Source organism: Pelophylax lessonae (assembly GCF_965119305.1).
Source record: "Pelophylax lessonae genome assembly, chromosome: 9".
In the NCBI taxonomy this organism is placed as follows: Eukaryota; Metazoa; Chordata; class Amphibia; order Anura; family Ranidae; genus Pelophylax; species Pelophylax lessonae.
In genome coordinates, this window is record NC_138776.1 from 184,109,408 (window position 1) to 184,126,883 (window position 17,476).

The 17,476-nt window shown below is 43.4% G+C and overlaps 1 protein-coding gene across 1 annotated transcript in view; it reads right to left on the bottom strand.

Annotated features, from left to right (window-relative positions):
- Nucleotides 1-17,476, bottom strand: part of PLAC9 (placenta associated 9) — a 75,824-nt gene that overhangs the window by 18,988 nt on the left and 39,360 nt on the right. Inside the window, exon 2 of the mRNA XM_082268215.1 lies at nt 5,975-6,066. Within this exon, the coding sequence (XP_082124341.1) occupies nt 5,975-6,066 (92 nt within the window). The remainder of the gene's footprint in view (nt 1-5,974; nt 6,067-17,476) is intronic.

A 17,476-nucleotide genomic window follows, 5' to 3' on the forward strand; every position in this document is an offset into this window, starting at 1 on the left:
GGGGGACTGCGACATTGTGGCGGACAGATCGGACCTTTGACTGACATTTTTGACACTTTTGGGGTTACCAGTGACATTACTACAGTAATCAGTGCTATACATATGCTCTGTTACTGTAAAAATGACACTGGAAGGGAAGGGGTTAACTTTATTCGAGAGGGAGGGGTTAAGTGTGTCCCTAGGGGCGTGATTCTAACTGTGATTGGATGTGGCTGTGTGTGTAACAGCAGAGATCAACGGTCATACATGGCAGGACCGTATAATCTGTGCTGTTACACAGGGGAGATTGACAGGCGGCTTTGTTTACATTAGCCGCCTGCCTTTTTCCCGTTGTAACCGACGATCGCGAGTGACTGTCGGGCATCGGCATATATATATATATATATATATATATATATATATATATATATATAGCCACATTAGCCAGGTGGAGATATTTACATTCTGTTATTTCTTACTTATTGCAGTCTATTACATTTAGAGAACACTAGGTGGTGCTGTGAGCCTGTAGAAGGATATGGGGACATTAGCTGTGCAAGCAATAGTTTATTCTTCTTACATATATATTTGAGCAAGTTGCATGGGTGGACTTTGGCTAGATGGGAGTTTTTCTGAGTAATCTTATATTTTTATTATCCGTATGAGTTTGTACCAATCTAACAAGATATGGTGTAGCACAGGGGTGGGGAACCTATGGCCGGGGGGCCGTATGCGGCCCTCGATGTCATTTGGTCCGGCCCCCCATGCAGCTGAGTCTGTGTCTCTCAGCTGATCTGTCAGAATGGAGCCGATGCTTCCTGTATAGTTTCGGCTCCGTTCTGACAGTCTGAGTGAGTCACAGGCGGAGTGATATCAAATGCACTGCGCCTGTGACCAATACAGGAAACATCTCCTCTTCCTCCAGCGCGGTGCCGCTGCTAGCCAGCATTTCCCGCCAGCAGCACACACAGCAGTACCAGCCAGAGCCCGCAGTACTCACAGCAGTACTCACAGCAGTACCAGCCAGCTGTACCCACCAGCAGTACCAGCCAGCTGTACCCACCAGCAGTACCAGCCAGCTATACCCACCAGCAGTACCCGCCAGCAGTTCTTTTCAAAATTTACCACCACAAAGGGTCGACTGTGCTAGAGACTAACCGACTCAAACCTGGAAAACCAGTTGCGAGTAGCAACATCATCAATACCAGCTAACATCACACACCTAACCAAAGAGAAGCAGTTGCAGCCATCACATTAGGGGTGAGTTAATTAAATGTTTGACCAAATATAACAAGCACATTTTTAAGTTGATAATTTTGTACGGCCCCCCAAATGTTTTTTTAAATACCCAAATGGCCCTTGGCAGAAAAAAGGTTCCCCACCCCTGGTGTAGCAGAATATTTTACATATAGAAGTATAACAAGAGGAAGTAAAATCAGCCTAGTGGGCCAAAAGGAACCAAAAAGAGCCCCACTGAACCAAAAAGAATTTTACATGGCAACACATTTTACGAACGCATGAAATGTGCACTTTAATTGTGAGTCACTGAAACAGAACACATTAGAGAAGTGCAAATTGCCTATGAAAGAACAGATCTGTCATAAATGCACCCAGCAACTAACTTTCTGATGTGCTTCCCTGTAAATGGCACTCCAATGCATTAAACAGTAGAGTCCCATCAACATGACACCTGTACACCTGTTTGTTACACTAAAAAAAGAAAAAGAAATGATCCTGTTCCCTAAAGGATAAATAATAGCGCAGTGCTTGTGCTGTGTAATTGTGCCCCATGTATAATCTGAAATACCTGGCTGATCCTGCCTAGTTCTGCCCTCCCCCTGTAAATGGTCTACTGTTTATCATGGCTGCTGAGCCCCTGATATTGTGGTCAGTTTACATGTCTTCGTCATCCCGCTGTCTCTCCTCTGTCCTCTCCCCCTCCCTTCCCTGCCTGTCAGCTAGGGCGCTCTGCTCCCCGCCCCTCCCCTCCTGCTGCTTTTATAACTTTTGTAATGATCATACAATCCCCATCTATTAGAGAACGTTATATGCTGACTGTATGTGCTTTATAAAAAATATGCCGTTTTGTATCTTATTTCAGAGTGTATCGGCGCTCACCAGATTGCTCGCCGCTCTCCTCCCAGCTGACCTCAGTGGGAGTTCTTAGCTCTCCCGCTGTAGTTTTCAGATCTGGAGAGGAGAGCAGCGAGCAGTCAGGTGAGCCCCGGAAGGTACAAAATGGCATATTTCTTTTTAAAAAGCACGTACACCAATACACATAATGTTATCTAACAGAGGGGATTGTATGGACATGACAAAGTGGCCTTACAACCACTTTAAAGTGTATATATGGTTAAAATGTCAAATCATATTCATTTCCGCATTGTATTTCAATTATTTCTAGCCTACTTCTATCAAACTGAAGGATTTTGCAGTCTGTAAAAACCCACTTTGTGAAGATCCCCACACATGTGCTTGCTTTAAATATGTGATATGTCCTGTGAGTAGACTGTGTCACACATGTCACAGAGCCTGCCTTCTAACCTAGAGAAGTGTCTTCTCAGGAGGTGGAGCCAGTACAATAATTACTGTTTGCAGGCGGAAAGGGACCATGGAATATCCATAGACCCCAACTGTCCCTAATTTTGGAGGGACTGTCCTTGATTTGGCACTTCTGTTGCCCTTTCCTCCACATTTGTCCCTCATTTTGGTCTGATCTATATAGATAAGTAGTGCATTTTATATACAACTATCAAAAAGTTTTTCCCAGTGCTAAAACCTTCATCCAATTTCTAAATTGCTGCTTTTGAAAAGTCAAAAGCCAATATAAAGGAAAAATAGTGGTTAAAAAAAGCACTTGTAAATTTAATTATTTTTTATAATTCTTCTTTAAGGGGGTGTGTCCTATGCCTACATACTTTTGCTAATAGGTGTCCCTCATTCCCATCTCAAAACGTTGGGAGGTATGGATATCATGGATATTGTACCATGGGTGTAATTGTGAACATCGCTACAGCTGAACGGCCTTTGTTATATGAGATATTTAATGTGACTCTAAAGGTTTTTTTTTTTAAACAACATACATGTTATATTTAACTGCTCAGTGCAATAGTCATGCACAGAGGAGCCCTTCTTTTTGGGTCCCCTTCCAGTGGTCCTGGCTCCTCCTCCCTGTTGAGTGTCCCCAAGAACAACCCTCTTGCTGTGGGGGGGGGGGGGGGCACTCAAGCAGGCTCGCTCCCGAGCCACGCTCCTGTGAATGGACATTGTTCATTCACACATGAAGCATGGCTTCCCCCCCCCCCCCTCTCCTGATTGGCTCACTGACTCACTGTTGCTCTGGGGAGGGAGCTGCACCCAGAAGGTTTTTTGTTTTTTTTTTACCCGAATGCATAGAATGCCTTTAGAACCACTTTAAGTTCCAAAATAATATACAGCACCTGAATATTTATACTTCGATGATAGTTTCACTTTTAAAAAGCCACATAATAAAGTTAAGATCAAGAACACACATGACGTCAAAACTAGCAGGAAGAGGAGCATCTTCTTTACAGTAAAAATAGTTTTGAAATAAGCCATCCCTGACAATTCTAGCTGCTTGTACTATGAGGTCATTCAATCTCAAATATCACAAAAACCTCTCTAAAGTCAGGTAGATTTCTAATAGCTTAGAAGCAACTCTTGTGAGTTTACATTTGGAGGCTGCCAAGATTCTGGTGCAATACAAGGGTTAAATGCTCATGTATTATAAAATAAATTGCGCTTCTAGTAAAAATCTGCTAGCACATCAACCGATAGAAATTGACAGATAAAGTAAAATACAGTATAAGATACAGTGCAGTGCTAATAATGTATGTATACATCAATCACTATACACACTGTCAAAAAAAATTAAAGGAACACTTTGAAAACGCATCAGATCTTAATGGGGAAAAATACCATGCTGGATTTCTATACTCGTATGATATAGAAATGAAAAGATGACACATCGTTTATTGGAAATGAAAATTCTCAAACTACAGAGGGTTGAATTCAAACACACCCTGAAAATCAAAGTGAAAAAATGATGCAGCAGACTAGTCCATTTTGCAAAAATTTCATTTCAGCAACTCAAAATGGTACTTTGTAGTTTGTATGGCTCCCACATGCTTGTATGCATGCTCCTAATGAAATGACGGATGGTGTCCTGGAGTATCTCTTCCCAGATCTGGACCAGGGCATGACTGAGGTGCAACCTGGTGGTGTCAGATGGACCAAAACATAATGTACCAGAGGTATTCAATTGGTTTTAGGTCAGGCAAGCGTGGGGGCCATTTAATAGTGTTAGATCCTACATCCTCCAGGAATTGGTTGTATATTCTCGCCACATGAGGACAGACATTGTCATGCACCAGGAGGAACCCAGGACCCACTGCAGCAGCGTAGAGTCTAACAATGGGTCCAAAGATTTTACCCCAATACCTAATGGCAGTCAGGGTGCCATTGTCTAGCCTGTAGAGGTCTGTGCGTCCATCCATGGATATGCTTCCCCAGACCATCCCTGACCCACCAACAAACCAGTCATGCTGACCAATGTTACAGGCAACATAACATTCTCAGTGGCTTCTCCAGACCCTTTCACGTCTGTCACATGTGCTCAGCGTGAACCTGCTCTCATCTTTAAAAGCACAGGGCACCAATGGTGGTGCAAATTCTTGTGTTAAATGGCATATGCCAATCAAGCTCCAGGGTTCCGGGCAGTGAGCACAGGGCCCAACTAGAGGATGTTGGGCCCTCAGGCCACCCTCATGAAGTCTGTCTCTAAATGTATGGTCAGAGACATTCACATCAGTGGCCTGCTGGAGGTCATTTTGTAGGGCTCTGGCAGTGCTCATCCTGTTCCTCCTTGCACAAAGGAGCAGATACCGGTCCTGCTGATGGGTCAAGGACCTTCTTTGGCCCTGTCCAGCTATCCTAGAGAAGTTGCCTGTCTCCTGGAATCTCCTCCATGTTTTTGAGACTGTGCTGGGAGACACAGCAAACCTTCTGGCAATGGCACGTATTGGTGTGCCACCCTGGAGGAGTTGGACTGCCTATGCAACCTCTATAAGGTCCAGGTATCGCCTCATGCTACCAGTAGCATGAGGCGATACCACTGACCCTACCCAAATGCAAAACTAGTGAAAAACAGAATCAGAAAAGACAAGTAGGGAAAAAAATGTCAGTAGCCTCCACCTTTAAAACCATTTCTGTTTTGAGGGTCATCTCATTGTTGCCAATCTAGTGCACCTGTTGTTAATTTGACACCAAAGCAGCTGAAGCTGATTAACAACCCCCTTTGCTACTTAACTGACCAGATCAATATCCCAGGAGTTTAATTCAGTTGATGCTGTACTCCGATTAAAAAGTGTTCCTTTAATTTTTTTGAGCAGTGTATAAATAAATGGGTCCAATAAAGTAAAATAAATCGCCACAAAATTCCCAAATGGAAGAAAGTGACTCAAATATATCTTCATTCTAACAGTGCCACCCAGTGCTCCATCACCTTGTGCTTTACAGAACACGCTTACCAGAGTGTGTTGCCTCTCTTGATTAGAGAAGTCAATATGCTCCCATGTATAAAGGATCCAAAATTAGGCAGAGTACCCATCCTCCTGTATGGATAATTATTTTGCCCGGTGCCAATTCCACCATACCTGCAATTTTTCGTAAAGTTTGGGTCTAGTTTGGGTTTGAGTCTCCTTAACATTGAAGTACTTGTGAATTTCATAAGTTTTATAAATGCTCATTTATGCCTGGGATAGCTCCCACTGCCTTCTCTAAGGTGTTCCAGTGATAGCATTGATGGCGATTGTACTGGATGATATCTGCAATCATAATTACATTTACAGGCAAATAATTACATTCATAGCTGCCCGGAGTTCTACTTTAACATATTCACAGAAAAGTCTTGCATAACTACCATTAGCCTCTACATAAGACACATTTTTTATTATTTTTCAAAAAGGGACATTACCTCCTGTACTACATCCAGGCGGCTGTGGAACTTGCTGTGTTCAGTACACCAGTCTCCTCTGTCTGTATGGAAGGGGCTCGCAGGCTCAGCCGCTGAGAATGAAAATGGAAAGGCACACTTATTACAAATTCACTATTTCATTATCCAAGTATTCCAAAGTTAGTGATTTTAAAACCAAAGCGATTACATAATTTTACACAGCTTTCCTGTTTATCCCAGCAGAGAGAAGTGTGCTGCAGTGGAAACCACAGTGACACAGAGGAACCCACAAACATCTAACCAGCTTCAGCACGGGTTTACAACATCTGGTTGACATCGGCTCCAGCACTTCTATGTCAGATTCTAACAGCAGAATATTCAGAGAAATCTCTTTCAATAAAAGTCTTGCCATTTTGTCTTTGAATATTAAAAAATTACCTTTCAGTCTGAGGACGTTCTGTACAGCGCATTGGAGTAAATAACCCAAAAAATGGTATTTCCTGCTTGTGTGATTGGCTTGTTGTTTTTTTGCCACTGCACAGAGCTTTATGTCAAATTTATTATCATTATTATACAGGATTTATTTAGTGCCAACAGCTTACGCAGCGCTTTACAATATAAAAGGGAGATAATACAGTTATAATACAATAAAATACAGGAGGGTTAAGGGGGCCCTGCTCATAAGAGTTTACAATCTAATAGGGTGGGGCAAGTGGTACAAGAGGCTGTAACTGTGGGGGATGAGCTAATGGAAGTAATAAAGGATTAGTTGGAGGTTTGATAGGCTTACCTAAAGAGATGTGTTTTCAGGGATTGCCTGAAGACAGCCAGAGTAGGAGATAGCCAGGAAAATTGAGGTAGAGAGTTCCAGAGGATGGGAGAGGATCTAGAGAATTCCTGGAGACGAGCATGGGAGGAGGAGACAAGGGAGCTTGAGAGCAGAAGGTCTTAAGAGGAGCAGAGAGGATGGTTTGAGTGAATTTTGGAGATAAGATTGGTAATGTAGCTCAGGGTAAAATTGTGAATGGCTTTGTATGTTGTGGTTAGTATTTTGAATTTAATTCGCTGGGCGATCGGAAGCCAGTGGAGGGATTGGCAGAAGAGGGGCACTGAGTGGTTGGCAAGGTAGATGAGTAAATTATTCATGATAGACTGAAGAGGGGATAGCCTATGGAGAGGTAGGCTTATAATGAGGGAGTTGCAATAATCAAGGCGAGAGATAACTAGGGAGTGAATGAGTAGCTTGGTGGTTTCATTAGTTAAAAGGGGCGAATTTTTGAGATGTTACAGAGGTGTAGTCTATAAGCTTTTGACAACGATTTGATTTGGGACTGAAAGGACAGGTCAGAGTCTAGGATTACACCTAGTACCCTGGCGTAAGGGCAGGGATTAATGGTTGCATTATTGATTTTGATAGAAAAGTCATGGAGGGGGGCACGGGCAGGAGGGAATATTATCAGTTCGGTTTTAGAGAGATTTGGTTTAAGGAAGTGGTGCAACATCCATACTGATATGTCAGTTAATAAGTTAGTAATGCAAGAGGAGACTGAAGGAGTGAGGTGAGTAGAGAGATAGATTTGGATGTCATCAGCATAGAGATGGTAATGAAAGCTGTGGAAGGTTATCAAGTGACTAAAGGAAGAGGTGTAGATCGAGAAGAAAAGGGGTCTAAGAACAGAGCCTTGGGGTACTCCTACAGAAAGAGGTCATTGAGAGGAGGAGACCGAGTTGTAGGTAACACGGAAGGAGCGCTGTGATAGGTAGGAGGTCAACCGTATCAAAGGCCGCAGGGGGGTCAAGTAGTAGGAGTATTGAGTAGTGGTCATTGGTTTTAGCAGTTAGTAAATTGTTACGGAGTTTTAGTAAGGCAGTTTCTGTGAAGTGCTGTGAGCGAAAGCCAGACTGTAATGGGTCAAGAAGGTTATTTTCGATGAGGTAGGAACTAAGACTGTTGTACACTAAAGGCCTGTACACACGTACCGATTGTCAGCCGTAAATATTCGGCCAACGTCCGATCGGCCGATTGTCGGCTTGTTAGTATGATGCTTCCGACAACCGACTGCGACTTTTCGGCCGAACAAAATCTGGTGTGCAGGCTTTAAAATTTTTATTGGCCAACAAAGAACGGCCGATTGTTTGTCAGTCAGTACAGATTTCGGCCGACAAAAATGTGATGATCAAGACTGGGCATGCTCAGTGAAGAAAAAACACACGAAAAGTAGACCAGAACATGACATCACTTCTGCAGTTGGTTGTTGTTGGCCGACAAAATTCGTGTGCAGTCTTGAGCACTTTTCAACCAACAAAACAGCACCGGACAAAAGATGGCCGATCGTTCGGCCGAAAATCGGTACGTGTGTACAGGACTTAAGCATTCTAGAAGTTTAGAGGTTAGTACATCGCTGTACTAACAAAAGCGATGTACAGTAAGTACAGCGATCTCCCTTGCTGTGCTATTGTGTTCTGACAGGGGGACCACCCCGCCAGAACACACCGGTCATTGCTTGCAGCCATTGGCTGCCAATGCTGATCGGATGCTAGTTTTCCAGCAAGCCTGTTTGACAGGAGCTGGTCGTTAGGCTGGCTTCTGTCGGACAGGGAGCTGTACACACTGGCCGAACATTGGCTGGTTCATGCCGAACTTATAGTTTTTGCCCTATTATCGGCCCGCATGTGTCTGGCATTAGTGCCGAGCCCTGCCTACCCATACCGAGAGGTCCGACAGACTGGACACGGCTACATTGCAGGGTAGTTTGTGTTCCAGCCCCCAGGAACTTAGCAGCTCTAAAACGTACCCAGCCACAGATTGAGGAACACAGGACCTGGAAGCCACCACGTTGCCTGACAGGTTGCGCTCCAGCTTTCCTCAGCCGCTACCACCATAGCAGTCCTGACATCCTCCTCCAGGAGCAGCCTGCCTCACAGACGCTCTGTACATTAATCCATCTCACAGCAGCCGCCCGATCCACTGGTCACCACAGCTTCATTGATGCCTGCTTCCCCAAGGGTGACAAACATCACTGAACATTTTGTGAACCAACCCTGTGTCGGAGCTCAGTGCCCAAACTTGGCCCCACTAACTTGCCTGGCAGGGATGGGGGGGGGGGGGCACTAGCTTGGAGAAATTTCCCTGCATCCCCTCTGTGGTAGCCATATCCCCAAAAGTGAAGGACTATAAGTCTCAGCATGAACCCCTGAGATCTAAGGGTATGACCTGCCCAAAAGTGAAGGACTACAGTTCTTAGCATGAACCCATGAGATCTAAGAATGTAACCCTCTAGATCTCACTCAGGAGTTCATGCTGGGACTTGTAGTCCTTCACTAGTTGGTGGGAGGGTGTCATGTCTTTAGCTCAGAGGGGTCCATGCTGGGACTTGTAGCCTCTTGCCTACTGACTATGGGCCCTGGTGTCTGAGGTGGCTCTATTCTTTGGGAGGTGTGTGCCTGGGGGACCTTTGGAGTGATTTTGCTTCAGATTTGGGTCCATGTCTGCTCGAAACACACAAACTCTGGGAAGCTAGGACCTGGATACAGATTTGGGGATCCCTGTGTTTTGTTGGGGTATGGAATCAGCAGCCCAAGTCAGTCCTGACTGTTTCAACCCCCTCCTAGATTGAGAGATTTACAGTAGAAGATTATATTCAGTTCAAACAACCTGATGCTGGTGTCTCCTGCTGCTTTGTGTAACTCTGTTTATTAGGGTGTCTCTCTCATTGTATAACTACCCCATTGTGTGCCACCTAGGTGTGAATTTCCATTGGTAATTGAGTCACCTATTGTTTCTGTCTGCCTGCTAAACCTCTTGGAGATGTGATTAACATTGTGTTCACTTTACCTCATCACTGAACTATTGTGGGATGTTTATGTTTGTTAGTTGTTCATTAGATGTACGGTTGGATGTACTGATGATATTACTGTTTAAAGTTTGCATTGTTTAGGATAATGTGATCAAGCTCCTATCTGATTTTGTTTGGTATAAATTCTGTGTGAATTTACAATAAAGAGTTCCAGTTTGCACCTAAGCTAGCATCGTCTAGTTCTTGAGTGCAATATTCTGCTATAATACATGGTTCCAGAGTGGAGAAATCTGTATCTTGGCAGAAACACCCAGGCGGGGTGCCAGGCAGTCTGTCACACATACCAAATAGGAGTACAAGCACACATTTTTAATACGAGACTGAAAAAAACACATACAAAATAGGAGTACAAGCACACATTTTTTAACAGGAGACTGTAAAAAACCGAAAGTTGCATCAGTGAAGCATGTGCAGGAGGATATTATACTGGGGGTTCCAGAAACAATTGTACAAGATTCCATAAGCTAGTGCTTGGTTTCTTCACTTGACAGAAAAGCATAAAGTATTGTTTCGATATGTCTTTTCAATCGAATAAAGTGTGTATTCTTTTTTATATACAAGTTTGTTTTTAAAAACTTTGGCACAAACTTCTGTGGTGCATCTTTTAGGAACAGGAAGCATGAAAGCAACATTATTTGGGTGTTCAATACCGATAGACAATTAGCACTGTGTGCATTAAACATCAGTGTATGATCAACTAAACAGATTCATGGATCATGCATGTGATTAATGTTTTTCCACAAATTTGGGGCCACAGTCCAACTGTACCTTAAAGGGTTATCTCTGGTCTTGTTGCTTTCCATAGTGATCAGCCTAAAGTATTCAAAACCATTGAAAACAATGCAATGACTAGGTGGCTTATACTGTAATTTTAGATGCTGCCTACACTGCTTGACATATTGATCACTACATGAAAATGATAGACTACAAGTCTATATATGACATATTCTTATGAAAACATGTGGCAGCAAGCATGTGCGATTTGTCACATCAAAAATGACTTTCAGATCAACCTTACTGTAACAACTAAAGATGTGCAGCCTGAAAGAAAAAAAAAAAAAAAAACAAGAAAAAAACAACTTCTGCAGTTTTAATCCAGAGAAAAGCAAAACAAATCTTATTGAACAAGTGCACATTTGAAAGTACAGCCCGGAGCAAAAATATCAAAGAGATAGGCGCAGGGCTAACATGATTGGGCCCAGTGCTGTATTTTGGCCTAGGCCAACAAGGCCCAGGCCTAGGGCAGCACTTTGCAGGGGGGCAGCAAAAAAGCCACCCCACCACCTGAGACTCTATTGGCCTGAGACTGGTTGCTAGAACCACCTCTCTCACCCCCTCTCTCTCTTACTCACCCCCCCTTCTCACTCTCTAACCCCTCCTCTCTCCCTCCCTCTCACCTCCCTCTCTCTTTCTCACCCCCTCTCTCTCTATCATCCCCCTCTCTCTCTCTATTATCTCCCTCTCATCCCCACTCTCTCTCGCTCTCTCTCTCATTCCCCCTATCTCTCATCCCCCCTCTCTCTCTCTCACTCATCCCCCTTTCTCTCACTCATCCCCCTTTCTCTCACTCATCCCCCTTTCTCTCTCTCATCCCCCCCACTCTCTCATCCCCCCCACTCTCTCATCCCCCCCACTCTCTCATCCCCCCCACTCTCTTTCCCTCCCTCACCCAACCCCTCTCTCTCTCGCCCTCCCTCACCCAATTCCTCTCTCTCTCTCTCTCTCCCTCCCTCACCCAATCCCTCTCTCTTCCTCCCTCACCAAATCCCTCTCTCTCTTTCATCCCCCCCCTCTCTCCCTCCCATGCCCCCTCTCTCTCTCCCTCACCCACCCTCTCTCTCCCACCCCCTCTCACCCCCCCTCTCATGAGATCTCAGGGGTTCATGCTGGGACTTGTAGTCCTTCAATCTTGGAGGAAGACACATCCGTTAAAAAAGGAGTGGGGAAAATGTACATGGGGAGGGTGCCCAATTTTAGTCTTGCCTAGGGCAGCACAAAACCAAAATACACCACTGATTGGGCCAGCAGTGGAATTGTCCTAGTAAGGGTTAACAAAGTCAGGAAGTTTGTGGGGTTTCTCTTCTATTGGCCAATGTAAGTAAGGGGAGGGGCTGTAGAGGGGGAAGTTAGCTCACTGCAGTCTCTTCCCAGGCATCAGTTCAGCGTGGGTGGAGGAGCATTCCTGCCCGCCCGCCCCTACATTTGAATGTCTGTTTAATGTGCTTGTTTGCTGATTTTATGGTTGGGGGTCTTTGGAGGTGTTTCTGGTAAAACCTGCTGTACTTATCAGCTGAGGGACCCATCTAAGGTATGGAGTCACCTAGGGAATGCCAGTTAATAGATGGGTTAACTGGTAGTTTAAACTGGGAGGTATCTGCTGTGTGTTGAGGTCGTCCCCGAGCCGGTGGTGTGGCTGGGGACAGTTAAGAGTTACACAGATACAAAAATGGTACTTGATATTTGGGGCCTCCAAAAGATCGGGAAACCTTATATTATCTTTTATTATACTATTTTGGTTCCTGTTCTAAGGAATGTGTTATATATATTTTTGTTACTGGTTAATAAATGGCCACGTTGGCCAATTTTACTCCAATAACGGTGTCCGCGTATTTATTGCAGGAAGTTTTATTAAGGGGTTGGGATTTGGGATAACGGTTATGGTAAGTGTCATAATTACATCTGGGGTGCCTTAGTCATGTTTCTGCATAATTTTGTGTCATCAGCAAGAACGTCAGCATTACTTTCTATTTCAGCCATCAAACCAAAACCTAGGCTTCACACCTAGCCTTAATCTCTGTGGTAAACCACTCAGAAGTTTAGCCCATTTTGAACCCAGTTCTTAGCTTATTGACAACTTTGTGTCAGTCACAGGTAAACTATAAGCACTCAATTACCATAACATATCCAAAACCCCTGTTTGAGATAGATATCTGACTAACCAAAAACACAGAGGACGCAAAACCAGAATCTTTTAAATGCTGGCATGATAAACTCTGCCAGTAAACCTTTGACAGCAAATAAAATGCAAGGGTGGGTGAGGACTCTTCTGTTGACAGTAGTTCCACTTATTGCACCCACTTAAAGGATAAATTCACTTTAAAAAATAAAATGTATATTTATTATTTTTGGTAGTAGGAGCTTGGAAAGCATTGCACCAGAGATCAGCAGATTGCTAATGCTATGTAGGTCTCCCTGACAGGAACACTAAATGAACTACCACAGTGCTCAACAGTGTTGTGGTAGTTCATTAGCAACTACAAGCCGACAGCCGATGCGTATGTCGGGGCCTGTAGATAATTCAGTCACACAGAGCTGTGTGTCTGAATGACGTGGCCGTGTGAGCGGAGTCCCACATGGCCACACTGTTTTCAAATAGTGACAGCTATTACGGGGAACTTCTCCCCATACTGTTGCTACAGGGATGGGGCAGCGGACGGCAGCTGCAGCATTGGGAACATGTTATATGTTCCATCCTAAAATCGGGTGGAACATGTAACATGTTCCCAAAGGTGAATTTTTCTTTAATAAATATCCTGATTCCCACCATCCAGATGCTGTTCAACGAATGGTGACGTGTATCCACAGCGCTGCTCTGGCAGTAGGGACAGGGCTATTATCACTGCTGCTGCCCTGCACCTACTGTCCTCCTCTTAAGCTGTCAAGCACAGGAATAGCTGTGGGAAAGAGGACACTGTTACAGGGCTGTGTGCAGTCTGTTTATGCTCCACCCACCACTCATGGAACACAGAGAAAGGGGATGTGGACAGCTGTATATTCTGGGAGTGACAAGAGTCTGTTGGAAAGAACTGAGAGTTGTAGGAGATGTAGTCCCCAGACAGACTAAGCTTGTGTTTCAGAATGACATTTCAACTAAATATCTCAGAATCACCGGGACTCGTGGGGGGGATGTCTATTCCTGGACTCCGGGCAGGCGTGGTGATGACATTGTGGGGGGACAGACTGCATAGCAGGCTACTAGCAGAAGGTTTTATTACTGCATCGGGAGTACAGAGAGGCGGAGTAATGGACATTTCCTTGTAGGCGAGAACGCCACCCTTGCGGACTGGTGTTGCCATCTGATCATTGAAATGCCACTGTTGACTAGCGTTGCCACCTGATTATTGGGGAGAATGCCACTATTGTTGACTGATTTCACTGCCTGATCATGCAGGAGGATGCCGCTGTCACTGATTTTGCTGAGCTGCCAACAGAGAACGGAAGATGATAAGTCATCTCTCAGAAGTTGGGGAGAGGCTGCACCCTATTTAAGAGAAACAGCACTGTCTGCTTGGGACACAGTCTAGGCGCCTGTACCCGGGTTTAGAAGAACTTTATCTGAGCTGGATTTTGGCCCCAACGTAGTGGGCAGTAGGGAAAGAGTTTGACAATGACTGCTGGGCTATCTTAGCATTGCCCTTAGATGGGATTTTATGAAGTATAGAGTTCAGGGGTCATTCTCTTGTATGTTTGCTGTATACCAACTGTATATTCTAATATGCTACTCTTTTGTTTGAGGAGTTATTGACATTTTTCCTTTCACTGGTTGCTGTAGTATTGTACATCATTTTGCAATAAGCATCCCCTCTTCAACCTGTGTTGGAGAGCATGGGGCTTCTCATAGCATCATGGGCTGCGGTAACAGGGAACCTGAGAAAACAGTGGCTCCTTCAGAAATAAGCCCTACACTTGTATTGTCATGACTTAACAGGTAACGAGTGTTAGGAAATGCTTATCCTCCTTCCATATTCCCAGCAGTCAAGACTTTTTGTTTTATGATTTAAGGTGTCTTTCATTCCAACTGAGCAAAAAAAATATGCAAAGAGTATAAAACAAAAAACAAAGAGATACAAAGACTTTACTGAATAGCTGTAATAAGTTAATAATTTTGTGGCAGGACATCTCATTCTCAAGTTACTTTAGCACAGTATCCATAACAATGGAACATAGATAGTAGACTCCAGAGCGTTTGTACAATCTGCCCTTGTCTGCTTAAGTTTATCCTATCACATAGCTTCCAGCTGGCCAGAGACACTATTAAAACCATTTGTTATGTCAAGTGATGGGTCCAACATGTTATTTTCTAGTGCTCTGTGTATTAACTATTATTTTAATGTCTCAGCCAAGTGAGGTTTACGATTATATCAGTGGGAAACATTCGGCCAACGAGTACTTGCTATATAAATTGTTCTGTTCCTTCCAGCTCTTAATTCCCATTAACACTGAAATATCAAGATGTTCTGTTTAAATTGCCTGAATAATATTATAAAGAGCTGAGAACAGAGTATAATATATTTCAGCACTCCAGCTGTTACCAAGCTCCTTTTCCCATAGTCATTAGTCTGCTTTATTCAAGAACAGATGAAGTCTTACAGGTGGGTAAAACAGATCATATACAGCCTCAAGTGCTTTGTGGCTAAGTTTTAAAAATGAGCTATGATTGTTAATAAAGTACTTGAGTTTTAACATAATAATTTCTCACTAGTTAGAAAATGAATAGGTATAATTCTTGAGTATTCTAGGATTTAAATGTTCCTTCAAATCCAATAATGCCTAGTTTCCACTGAGTGGTACGGTTCAGTTCAGTACGGTACGGTTCAGAACGGTACACATTGCGTTTCCACTGCCAATAGTACCCTTTCATGATAGGCGTGGTGTAGCAGGAAAGCTGTGATAGACGATTCTCTGTCAACCAATCAAAGTTCTTGGTACGGTACTAATGTGCTTGGTACCCCAACGAAAGGGTCCCAAAAAAAGTGGTACGGTACGGTTCGGAATTAGGGTACCATTCACAATGGAAACGGCATAAATAGCGTACCGTACCGTACCAAACCGTACCAGAAAGCTCAGTGGAAACGAGCCATAATAGTTTTTTTTTTTTTACAAATCTCTGAAAATTAAATGTACAGTGGGGAAAAAAATATTTGATTCCCTGCAGATTTTGTAAGTTTGCCCACTTACAAATAAATTAAGGATCTATAATTTGTATCATAGGTGTATTTTAAATGACAGAGGCAGAATATCAACCAAAAATTCAGAAAAAAAAAACACATTATACAAATATATATATATAAATTGAGTTGTAGTTCAATGAGTAAAATAAGTATTTGATCCCCTACCAACCAACAATAATTCTGGCTCCCACAGACTGGCTACAGTATGTGCTCCTGTAGAACAGTCACAGTTTAGTCCTGTCAATTTAATTTAATTGCTCCTAAGGACAACTCGTTATGTGTATAAAAGACACCTGTTCACAAAATCTCTTTCTTCCATTCAAACTCACTATCATGGACAAGAATAAGGGGTTTTGAAAGGACATTAGGGATAAGATTGTAGACCTGCACAAGGCCGGAACAGGCTACAAGACCATCAACAAGAAGCTTGGTGAGAAAGAGACAACGGTTGGAGCGATTTTTCGCAAATTGAAGAAATACAAAATAACCATCGATCGCCCTCAGTCTGGAGCTCCATACAAGATTTTGCCTCATAGGGTAAAGGGCCATACACACTATAAGATTTTCTGAAGACTTTTTCTTTCAGATTTACCTTTTCTATGTAATGCAAGGGCCTGCCAGATTGCATACAAACTGAAAGTGTTTAGGTTTGACCTCATATTATATGGTTTTGGTAAATCTAAAAAAAAAGGAAAAAGTCTTCAGAAAATCTTATAGTGTGTATGGCCCATAAGGATGATCATAAGAAAAGTGAGGGTTCCGTCAAACTACAAAGGGAGGAGCTCATGAATGATTTCAAGGCAGTTGGGACCACAGTAACCAAGCAAACCAGTGGTAACAATACACCGCGGTGGATTGAAATTCTGCAGAGTCCACAAGGTCCCCCTCCTCAAGAAGGCACGTGTACAGGCCCATCTAAAGTTTGACAGTGAACATCTAAATGATTCAGAGAAGGATTGGGAGAAAGTGCTGTGGTCAGATGAGACCAAAATTGAGCTCTTTGGAATTAATTCAACTTGCCGTGTTTTGAGGAAAGAAATGCTGATTATGACCCTAAGAACACCATCCAAACAAACAGTCAAGCACGGAGGTGGAAATATTATGCTTTGCAGCTGTTTCTCTGCTAAAGGTACTTTGCCGCATTGAGGGGTCAATGGACGGGGCGATGTATTGTAAAATCTTGAATGGGAACCTTCTTCCCTCAGCCAGACAATGAAGATGGGTCTTCCAGCATGCCAATGACCCAAAACATACTGCCAAGGCAACAAAGGAGTGGCTCAAGAAGAAGCACATTAAGGTCATGGAGTGGCCTAGCCAGTCTCCAGACCTTAATCCTATGGAAAATGGAGCTATATACAGATGGCTTCTCTCAAACTCCCTTTAGAGTGGCTTTTAAATGTATTCACAATTAATTTCTCTAATTTGATTCCCTTTGGCCTGTTAAATATACCACTGAAAAAATATAGTTCTGTTTGATGAGTGCAGACAAAAAAAAACATACTTGCTGATTTTGCCAGAAATCTAGCGAACTTTTAACTTCCTGTTCTCTTTGACTGTGCTGCACTAAAGAGTCTTTGTGGACAACAGAACACCCCCAGGGTATGGAGATGAGGGGAGGAATTCCGCCTTAAGGGCTGTACGCACGGAACGAATGTCGGATGGCATCAGCCAGTTCAATAGAAACTGTCTGACATTTGGTCCGTGTGTATGGCAGC